Consider the following 11,467-nt stretch of genomic DNA (forward strand, 5'->3'; position numbering starts at 1 on the left):
AACTCCACAATAAAATTAGCTACTCATGTTCTTCATGAAAACCAAAACAATGGATTCAATCAAATACATCAAAGAAAGCAAATAAATACTCCTGTGGAACGATTCTATGGATTAGAGACTCCAATCTCTCGATTTGTAGTCTTCAATCTTCAAATCTCTCTTCAAAGTGTTCTTGGGGAAGTGTGGAATGTGTGGTAGGCGGTGGAATGTTGAATGCCTGAACCCTAGGCGTTCTTCCTATTAATCCCCCATCAAAAATCGCGTTTTTGGCAAGAAAATACGCCAAAATAACGTACCCGGCCGGGTAGAATTATAAAGAGTAAAATTCACCCGGCCGGGTGATGATTTTCGACCATTTTCTGACCTTTTCAGCGCAAAAACACAGTACCCGGCCGGGTGGTTAATTCACCCGGCCGCGTGTAATTTTCTGGACAGCGCAGTGTTCGTAAAACGGTCATAACTTCTTCTACGGAACTCCGATTGAGGCGTGCAAGATACCCACGCGAAGCTCTTTCGAAGACGAAGAGATTGATATACATTAGGGGCTGATTGGACTTCAAAATCTCCATTTAATATTGTCTCAAACCAAGGCTGCTGCACATCCACATATTTTGTACCTTTTTCTACACATTCTTAACAAAATGGTCAAATACCAAAATAATAGAGAAGTAATCATAATCATATCCGATAATAGACGAAATGTGATAAAAACCATGCAAGATTACTCTCTAAAACCAAGCAAAATCCAAGTATGTCACTAAGCATGCGTGTTTCTAAGTTCTTCATGTTAAGTTCATGACATGGATTCAAGAAAACATTTTAGAAAACAAAATTCACCTATGGGATTTTTGAAAAACAACATCAAAAACAAACTAAAAACCTAAACTCACGGTCCACCACTTCATCCCCCAAAACTTATTTACAAGAAAGTGTAAAATAAGTTTGTAGAGTCGGTCGGGACGTGAGTGAATTACCAAAAAGAAAACATACCTTGAAAAATTTCGCGTAGAGGTTGGACGGGGCGAAAATTCGAAAAATCACACTGGAGACTGTGCTCAGGTGGCGGACCGCCGCGGCCTGTTCGGCGGTCGCCGCACATTGTCAAATTGTTCCAGCGAGCAGGTGGCGGGCCGCCGCAGCACATGCGGCGGTCGCCGCGAAGAAGTCAGAATCTACGAAAAATTTTCAACACACAAAAATGAAATCAAAACTAAAAATACTTAAACTTAAAGCAAAAATTGTCAAGAACATAAAAAGAAATTGTCTTAAAGTATCCAAAAACATGGTACAAATGCTCATTTAAAGTCATTGAGCTTGACTTCTTCAATCTTGAGGAGGAGGAGGGAAACGGGCGTTGAGGTCGTCGAATGCACCAATAAGATAGGCGATATCGCCACTCATCGTTTGGCGCTCCTGTCGAGCCTCGGTGGCCATCCTATGGAGCTCTTCAATCTCACGACGGCGATGCACGTCTTCTAGCCTTTGTTGCTTCCAAAATTGTTGTTCCGCCGTGCGCCAATCGCCTTGAGTCGTCCATCCTTGGCGGTTGTAGGCGTTTTCCCTTTGTTGCTCCGCCCAACGGGTGTCCCAAGTGTTGGATACATTTTGCATGTAGGAGTAGATATCTCCTAGTTGGGCGGAGGTGTTTGCTTGAAACTCCTCATCGGGGTTCGGCCTTCCGCGGCGGCGGTTTGCTCTAGTCCGGCGGCGATGTCCCTCTACTTCCTCCTCTTCTTCTTCTTCTTTTCGACGTTGGGGCGGCGGTGGCGGTGGCACTTGAATTTCTTGGGCGTGCGAGTGCTCCCCTTCTTCAGTGTAGTGGTCGATAGCATCGAAGGCAGAGTCATCATCGGCCTCAAAGATGGGGATGCGAGCCGGGATATTCCTCTTCCTAAACTCCCCGTTGATGGGGTTAGCCTCAATGACTCTTCGGTGCGCTGGGGTGTTGAGCTTCCAATTGACTTGGTTGGCCCAAACATTGACCTTAGTTAACTGCGGGATGGGAACGGGGAAGTGATCCCCCACTACTTGTAGGAAAAATCCTTGACCCCAATAGTCGGTCTTCAATAGCCCCACCGAAAAGAGCATCTCATAGGTGATAAAGCGCTCCCCTCCATCTTCCGTCAAACCGACAAAAGAATCCTCCAAGTGCTCGGCGATCGCCATGATCAAACCCCCACAACATATAATGCCGCCATCCTTCTTCGTGATCCGGTCCACATAGATAGTAAAAAGGGTTCCATAGTCGAATCTCTTCTTGTTGAGGAGGCACCATATACATTCAACTCCGTTTGGGAGACACTTCCCCCATCGACCCTAGCAAACATAAGTTGGGTCATAGCTCGCTGGAGGTACCTCAAAACCCGCGGCGTGCTCGTGCTCATTCGTCATCGCACCCCAAACCTCGTCAAAGTCATAATCATTATCGGTCTCGGGGTTGGGGTCGAAGCAATGGAAGATTCGCAAAAATCCTCCATGGTGAGCGAGTGCCATCGGTTGCCTAGGCGGAAATCGATGCTAAGAGGGATGTTTTGCCGGCGGTCCTTGGTGACCTTCAACGAGCTTAGGAACTCAAGAGTATACTTCCTAAAAGACGACCACTTCCTTTCGAACATGTATCGAAGGCCGTTCCCGTCACCTACGTAACACAACGCCCAGAAGTCCTCCGCGATCCCAAAGTTTGAAGAGGGAAATCGTGAGGGTACCTCGAGGGCGCCGTCTTTCGCGCCGACAACTTCTTCCACATGGCCTTTTGCTCGTCCGAGGCAAGGCTAATGCCATAGTTCTTCACATTTTTGGGCTTTCCCTTTGATCCCATTTTCCTACAAAAGAATAGCACAATACTTAAAAAGTATACCAACAATGGGAAATCAAAGGTTTCCCCAAACTTGCACTCTTATAAGCAATACCAAAGAATCAACATATAAGTGCAAGCTAGGTGTTCAAAACTTCCTAGATGGTAGCATGGAAACATGTAGAACATAAACATCCAAACTAGGAAACAAAAATCCATCCCCCAACGTGAATTCATCCCCCATGCAGAGACGTATCAACAATAAATCAATACATTTCAACAATCTCTATAGGATACTCAAGTATTGCAATTCATGGAAATAATAATAGCCTTACAATATTATGAACATGATTGCAACATATGAACAAGTATAAACAAGAAGGAATCACTATTCACAAAACTTCAAACTATCACCAAAACACAATATCACCATGGAAATCCAAAATAAGTATACACAATCATCCCCCATCGTAAAATAAGAGTTTTCACCGAACAATTCATCCAAAACATGCCCAAATCCATGAAAGAAGTGAAACAAAACTCAGAGATTTAGTTAGGATTCATACCTTGTGTTGATTGAGAATTGGAGAAGAAGAACTCTAAACTTGGAGAGAATTGAGCATTTATCTTCAGTTCTATTGTTTTGAGTTTTGACTGCAGATTTTGGGTGGGAGGATCCAAATATTGTTGATGTAGATTATTTCTATCTTGTCGCCTAAACAATTTGAACAATTAGTTTAATGCACTTGAGAATAGCATCTCTTTGTTAGAATATCTTCAATCATTTATACTAATTCAAATTCTTTTTAAGTTTATGTCTTATCAAATTTTTGCAGTAGCTCTATATTATTGTTGTTTTGTAGAAAAACATAAAAATACAACTGCTATTAGTAAGAGAAATATATTAAATATAAAAGTCTCCACCGACTTATAGCTCCAATTAATTGATGAAGAAATTAGCTAGAATTGCCTAGCTCCTCCACACTAACCGACTTAGGCTATAGATATTAATGTATTAGCATTATTATATTGATTAAGAATAGGAGAATGTAGCTAGAATTCTCTAGCATTGCAATGTCGGTTACTAACCGACTTAGATTACTTATAAATAGGCACTAGGCCTTTGTAACTAAATGTACACAAAAAGAGTGAGTGCACGATACGAGATTTAGTGTGCGAAGTGTGTCTTCGGGTGTCTTGTGAGGGGTGTTCTCAAAAGTTATAATATTGTGATGGTGTTGTACACCATCATTATTGGTGTTTCTTACACCATTGTCGTGTGTAATAAAATTTTGTTCGTACGTGTTTTTATTATTAATCCTTGACTACTTAGTACTGCTAGTACGCAACATAATACCTCGACCGTTAACTAAATTTGTGTGGTGATTCATAATTTCACAGGTCATATTCCAAATGGAATTTTTCTTCTCAATAATTTATTTCAATTCGAAATGGCTAACAACCGACTCGGTGGATCATTGCCAACAGGAATTGGTAACACAACCATCTCAAATGTGTTTCTTAGCTACAATAATTTTAGCGGTATGATTTTCTATTTCCTTTCATACTGTAAATTCTTCCCATTTCATTAACAAAGTTAATTAGATAATTAATGCTGCTTTTTTCCATCTTAGATGCTACTCCCTTCGTTGCACAGAAATGGAGAAATGGAGACGTTTCTTTTCGGCATCGAGATTAAGAAAATTTGTGTTAGGTGAGTTAAATAAAGGGGGAGTAAAGTGGAAAATGAAAAAGGTAGAGAGATAAAGAGAGAATAAAAATAATAGAGAGTAAAGTAGGTGTGGAAAAATGTGTTTACTTTTAATAAAAAAGGAAATGACTCTATTATTGTGGAACGTACCAAAATGGCAAAATAACTTTATTATTATGAAACGGAGGGAGTACAACATATACTCCATATGATATATCATTTTAGATTAATAAAAAATGATCATTTTAGATTAATAAAAAATGATTTGCCTAAGTCTTTTTGTGCAATTACCATAATACGTGTTTATAATTATTTATCATATAGTATAGTATTACTTCCTCCATTCCTTTTCACATTATCCTTTTTTTTAAAGATGTCTCATTCTAAAATATACATTTCTAAATATAGAAACTACTATTTTTGCTTTCTCTCTCTTTCTTACTTTATCCACTTTACTCTACTTACAAAACAACACTACATAAAATCTTATGTGTTGGAATTAGAAATGTTCCAATTAGAGTGATAGTGAGAGAGTGCATGTTGATTATAATGATGCATTAATCTATGGCAACGGTAGATCATTCTCTGTTTTAATGCATTTGTTTCATATATTTCGATTAAAATTTAAATTGACACGAACAAATAAATTTTGAGGTCCAATACCATCCACCTTTCTGAATCAATCAAAACTACTTTATTTAGCAATCTGTTCCAGCAACTTAACTGGAAGGATTTTGTTAATTATGGAGCCTAATCTCCTACCATATTTAGGATTTGTTTCCTAGAAGTATATTTCCTTGTGATAGATTTATTCCATAGGAAATATTTCCTTATGGAATATGTTCCTAGTTTGACTAGAATTAGGACTCTCTATTTTGCTTATAAATAGAGGTGTTCCCTCATTGTAAAATCATCTTGAAATTATATAGTGAAATCTTTGGCTTGGCATCGCCCCCAGACGTAGATACCCATTGTATCGAACTGGGTAAACAATTTCTTGTGTTCATTCTCCTTTATATTCGTGATTGCCTGCGTTTATTGCCCAACAACTGGTATCTAGAGCCTAGGGTTTAAGAGGCAGAAATCACGATGGGGATCGATGGGAAGATTGCTGTAGAGAAGTTCGACGGATCTGATTTCGGATTTTGGAAGATGCAGATTGAGGATTACCTATACGGTAAAGATCTGTGGAAACCTTTAAAAGCCAAACCCGAAAAGATGGAACCGGAGGAGTGGGAGCTGCTGGACAGAAAAGCGATGAGCGCGATTAGGCTATCGTTGTCCAAGGAGGTAGCTTATCACACCACTGAAGCAAAGTCGACGAAGGAGATGATGAAGATCTTGGAGGATATGTATCAGAAACCATCAACGGCAAACAAGGTACATCTGATTAGACGATTGTTTAATTTTAGAATGCAAGAGGGAAAGGAGGTGCAACAACATCTCAACGAGTTCAACATGATTACTTCGCAACTGAACTCTGTTGATATTAAATTCGCTGATGAAATTCGTGCCCTAATTTTGCTATCGTCCCTGCCTGAGAGTTGGGCTGGCACAGTGACAGCAGTTACTGCTGCAGAGACAAACCTGACAGTTGACAGAGTAAGAGATCTGATGATTGGTGAGGAAGTTCGCCGGAAAGAATCAGGATCTTCTACTTCTGGTTCAGTATTGAGTACAGAACAGAGAGGCAGATCGAAAGGAAGGCAAAATCGTGGAAGATCAAAATCCAGAGGAAGGAGCCAATCCAAGAAGGATTTGGATCGAGTTAAATGTTGGAATTATGATGAGTTTGGGCACTTTAGAAATCAGTGTGAAGCACCGAAGAAATATAAGAATAAGGATAAGAAAGAGAAGAATACATCAAACGCTACCATGTCAGATGACGATGGCGAGGCGTTGGTCCCCTAAGTGTGAGTAATCTGATGGAATCGTGGGTATTGGATTCTGGAGCGTCGTTCCATTTATGCAGCAATGTGGAGGTAATGAAAAACTACGTTTCTGGCGATTTAGGGAAAGTATATCTGGCTGATGACGAGCCCTTAGATATCATGGGAAAGGGAAACGTGAAGGTAGTGACATCCAATGGATCCGTAATAAAACTGAATGGAGTCAGACACATTCCTAGATTACAGAGAAACTTGATTTCGATTGGCTGCAGCAATTGGAAGATTACCAAGGGAGCTATGATAGTAGCTCGAGGTAAGAAGGAGGGTACGTTGTATACCACAACTAACTCCAAAGATTGCATTGATCTTGCAAGTGAAGCAAATAATGCAGATTTGTGGCATTGTCGTCTTGGCCACATGAGCGAGAAAGGAATGAAGATAATGTGCTCAAAAGGTTTACTGCCGGGCCTGAAAACAGTTGAAGTTGGCCTATGCGAGGATTGCGTGTTTGGGAAACAGAAAAGGGTGAGTTTCTCAAGAGAAGACAGAAAATTGAAGATGCAGAAGTTGGAGTTGGTCCATAGTGATCTATGGGGACCAGCACCTGTGAAGTCCCTAGGAGGCTCTGAATATTATATGACATTCATCGACGACTCAACTCGAAAGGTATGGGTTTATTTTCTGAAGAGTAAATCTGATGCATTTTATACTTTCAGGAAGTGGAAAGCCCTTGTTGAAACTGAAACCGGGCTAAGGTGAAGTGTCTGGAGGAGAATATGAACTTGCAGAGTTCAAGGAGTTTTGCGCAGAGAATGAAATTCGCATGGAGAAGATTATGAAAGGAACTCCACAGCAGAATGGAATCGCGGAGCGCATGAACAGAACGTTGAATGAGCGAGCAAGGTGCATGAGGTTGAAAAGTGGATTGCCAAAGAATTTTTGGGCAGATGCAGTCAACACAGCTGCGTTCCTAATCAACAGAGGTCCATCAGTTCCGTTGGAGTTTCGGATACCCGAGGAGGTTTGGACAGGAAAAGAGGTGAATCTATCTTACCTACGTATCTTTGGTTGTGTTGCTTATGCTCATGTTAGTTCTGTTGAGAGAAGTAAGTTGGATGCCAAATCTATTAAGTGTACGTTCATTGGTTATGGAGGCGATGAGTTCGGTTATAGACTCTGGGATGAGCAGAACCATAAGGTTATTTGCAGTAGAGATGTCGTTTTCAATGAACAGGTATTATACAAGGATAGATTGGAGGTGTCGAGTTCCAGCAGTTATGAGTCCCAAGTAGTCGAGCTAGACATCTCAAACTCGAGTGGGAGCAAGGAGAGTCAGAATGCTGAAGAGGTGCTTGAAGAAGAACCAAGCACTCCACCACCGATTATTCCGCTGCCTAAACAGACTAGAGAGCGACGTGCACCTGATAGGTACTCGCCCTCTAATTTCTATTTGTTACTTACTGATGGTGGTGAACCTGAGTGTTATGCAGAGGCAGGAGAAGGCCCTGATAAACGAAGGTGGAAAATTGCCATGGATGACGAATTTGCCTCTCTTCTCCTGAATGGCACATGGGAGCTTGTGGAACTTCCAAAAGGAAAAAAGGCATTGCATTGCAAGTGGGTCTATCGAATCAAAGGTGAAGCTGATGGTAGCAAGCGCTACAAGGCTAGGCTGGTTGTCAAGGAATTTGAGCAACGATACGGTATTGATTATACGGATGTGTTCACTCCTGTTGTGAAACTAACTACTATTCGTTTAGTGTTGAGTATGGTAGTTGCAGAAAATCTATTGTTACATCAGATGGATGTAAAGACGTCATTTCTTCATGGTGATTTGGAGGATGAGTTGTACATGACACAGCCCTGAGGGATTCGTAGTAAAAGGAAAGGAAAATCTTGTGTGCAAGTTGAAAAATAGCTTGTATAGTTTAAAGCAAGCTCCAAAGTAGTGGTACAAGAAGTTTGATGGATTCATGATGGAGATTGGCTATAAAAGATGCTACGCTGACCATTGTTGTTACTACAAGAGGTTTGACAAGAGCTATCTTATCCTGTTATTATATGTTGATGATATGTTGATCGCAGGAGGTGATCCAAAGGAGATGGATAAGTTGAAAAGACAATTGTCTGAATGATTCTCAATGAAAGATCTTGGAGAGGCTAATCAAATTTTGGGCATGAGAATCGAGCGTGACAAGGCGGCAGGAAAATTGTATCTTTCGCAAGCTGCTTACATTGGTAAGGTTTTGGAAAGATTCAACATGGATAATTCAAAGACAGTAAGTGTGCCTTTGGGCAGTCACATCAAACTGTCGAAGAAGGAGTCACCGAGTACAAAGGAAGAACGTGCTGAAATGAAGAAAGTTCCTTATGCTTCAGCAATTGGCAGTATTATGTATGCAATGATGTGTACGAGTCTGATATTGCACAAGCAGTTGGAGTAGTGAGTCGGTTCATGGGTGATCCGGGCAAGCAACATTGGGAATCAGTTAAATGGATCCTTAGATACTTGAGAGGTACTACAGAAAGAGTCTTATGTTTCAATGTCTAGAATGTCGAGCTGGCAGGTTATGTGGATGCAGACTTGGCATCCAATTATCTTGATTGGAGAAGAAACACAACCGGGTATGTATTTACTTATGGTGGTACTATTATTTCATGGACTTCTAAGTTGCAAAAGACCGTTGCTTTGTCTACTACGGAGGCTGAATATGTAGCTGCGACGGAGGCAAGCAAGGAGATGGTGTGGTTGTAGAGTTTGTTAGATGAACTTGGGAAGGAGAACAAGAGTAGCAGACTCTACAGTGATAGTCAGAGTGCTATTTTCTTGGCAAAGAATCCAGCGTTTCATTCTAGGACAAAGCATGTGGTGTTGAAGTATCATTACATTCGACACCTAGTGGAGATAAAAATCCTGCAACTTGAGAATAAACTTGGAAGTGAGAATCTAGCAGACATATTTACTAAGGTGGTGACCTTGGAGAAATTGAAGCTATGCATAGCTTCAATTGGCCTTGGAACTTGAAGAGAAGGTTAGGCGATGCTAAGCGGATGCAGGGATGTGATCACGAGGATATGGTGGCGTAGAAGTTGTTAGTCTCCAAGTGGGAGATTGTTAATTATGGAGCCTAATCTCCTACCATATTTAGGATTTGTTTCCTAGAAGTATATTTCCTTGTGATAGATTTATTCCATAGAAGATATTTCCTTATGGAATATGTTTCATAGTTTGACTAGAATTAGGGCTCTCTATTTTGCTTATAAATAGAGGTGCTCCCTCATTGTAAAATCATCCTGAAATTATATAGTGAAATCCCTGGCTTGGCATCGCCCCCAGACGTAGATACGCATTGTATCGAACTGGATAAACAATTTCTTGTGTTCATTCTCCTTTATATTCGTGATTGCTTGTGTTTATTTCCCAACAGATTCCACCAACCCTTTGCAACTTGAGATCCCTCCAATTCCTCGATTTATCGTACAATAATTTGGAAGGAGCACTTCCATATTGTCTAGGAAAATTGGGCACATCTGCGTCTATCTTCAATTTGAATGCAAATAAACTTTCTGGCATCATACCATCAATATTCCCAAAGAATTGCAGTCTTGAGTTAATCAATCTAAATGGAAACAAATTGGAAGGAACACTTCCCCAAACATTGGGCAACTGCAAAGATTTGCTTATGGTGGACATTGGTAAAAATAAAATACAAGGTGCATTTCCCTTTTGGATGGAAACACTCCCCAAACTCCGCGTCCTCGTCTTAAAGTCAAATAACTTCAATGGTACGATGTCCGTGCCTTCAAAAACTGAGCAGCCTTTCCCAAAGTTGCAAGTATTGGATGTCTCATATAGTGCATTTGTTGGCTCTCTACCTGATAGATATTTCAAAAACTTTCGTGGTATGATTGATGCCAAGGAATACATGTCCGATGATGAAGCACATTTGTTACTGAGATTCATGGAGATGAAGATCACAGTGAAGGGCTTGGAACAGTTATTTGGGCGACTGCTGACTACATTTACAAGTATCGATATGTCCTCCAATAGATTCTCCGGGACCATTCCACCTTCTATAGGGAATCTTAACTCGCTTAGATACTTGAATTTGTCTCGCAATACCCTCATAGGACGTATACCATCTTCTATTGGAGGTATGAAGCAACTCGAGTCGTTGTCTTCAAACAAACTGGATGGAGAAATTCCGAATGAATTGGCAAGGTTGACATTTCTTGCGAAGTTAAACCTTTCGATGCAGTCTACTCAGCTTTCCACATTTGATAACGAATCATATGTAGGAAATGTAGGATTGTGTGGATTACCATTGACGAGAAAATGTGAAAGGAGTAATGGAAAACCATCAGAGCCTCATGTGGAAGTGGAATCGGATAGGGAGATTGTGTGGGGCTATGTGTTTGCTGCTGCTGGATATGTGTTGAGCATAGGAATCTTTTCCTGGCTGCTTTTATTCTGCCCAAGTTTCAGGTATAAATACTTTGAGAAAGTTAACGATGTTTTTGAGAAGATCTTTGAGTGTTTCCAGCGCCGGAAGAAAAGAGATAGACAGCAGTAAGGATAAGGCGATCTAGCTTGTTAGCAGACGAAAATAAAAAGTATGAATGTTTTTGTTTTAGTTATCCAATGTTTGTATTGTTCGGTATTAGTGATCTGTTTATATTTAATATGTTCTTGCATATTTATGTGTCTACTTCTTGAAGTAATTATGCAGTAAGAACTCATGAAGTCCAAACAATTATTCACAAAGGTATTAACATTTTCTTCAAGTTTGTGTATTCTCTTGTGTTTTTTAAATTTCATACGTTTTTATTTAAATCCAGAGGGTGTACTTTTCTATCATACTTTTTGTATCCTCGCTGTGCAATAGCCAAATCTCTTATCTGACAGCTTATACATAAAATTGTGGTTCACTTGCAAAAGATTGCAAGATAGGCATAGATCACAGTACTACATAAATTTGTGGTTCACTTGCAAAAGATTGCAAGATAGGCATAGAACACAGTACTTCCTCTGTTCCCTCGTAGTTGACTTATTATTCTATTTCAGGAAATTCC

At 40.2% G+C, this 11,467-nt stretch overlaps 1 protein-coding gene across 1 annotated transcript; it reads left to right on the plus strand.

Moving 5' to 3' along the window:
• Positions 1–8,535: 8,535 nt before the first annotated feature.
• Positions 8,536–10,968, plus strand: LOC125191058 (receptor like protein 22-like). The gene is made up of 3 exons (XM_048088522.1): positions 8,536–8,782; positions 8,962–9,137; positions 9,823–10,968. Exons 1-3 carry the CDS (start codon positions 8,536–8,538, stop codon positions 10,966–10,968), a joined length of 1,569 nt encoding a protein of 522 aa, XP_047944479.1.
• The last annotated feature ends 499 nt before the right edge of the window (positions 10,969–11,467 follow it).

Source organism: Salvia hispanica, chromosome 1 (genome assembly GCF_023119035.1).
Source record: "Salvia hispanica cultivar TCC Black 2014 chromosome 1, UniMelb_Shisp_WGS_1.0, whole genome shotgun sequence".
Taxonomy (NCBI): domain Eukaryota; kingdom Viridiplantae; phylum Streptophyta; class Magnoliopsida; order Lamiales; family Lamiaceae; genus Salvia; species Salvia hispanica.

What these genes read in the sequence shown, in the direction of transcription:
- LOC125191058 (XM_048088522.1), top strand. Translation starts at nt 8,536, where the DNA reads ATGAAAGATCTTGGAGAGGCTAATCAAATTTTGGGCATGAGAATCGAG. An exon ending in TTATGCTTCAGCAATTGGCA is followed by an intron (nt 8,783 to 8,961) that starts GTATTATGTATG and finishes TCGAGCTGGCAG; the next exon opens with GTTATGTGGATGCAGACTTG. An exon ending in CGGAGGCAAGCAAGGAGATG is followed by an intron (nt 9,138 to 9,822) that starts GTGTGGTTGTAG and finishes ATTTCCCAACAG; the next exon opens with ATTCCACCAACCCTTTGCAA.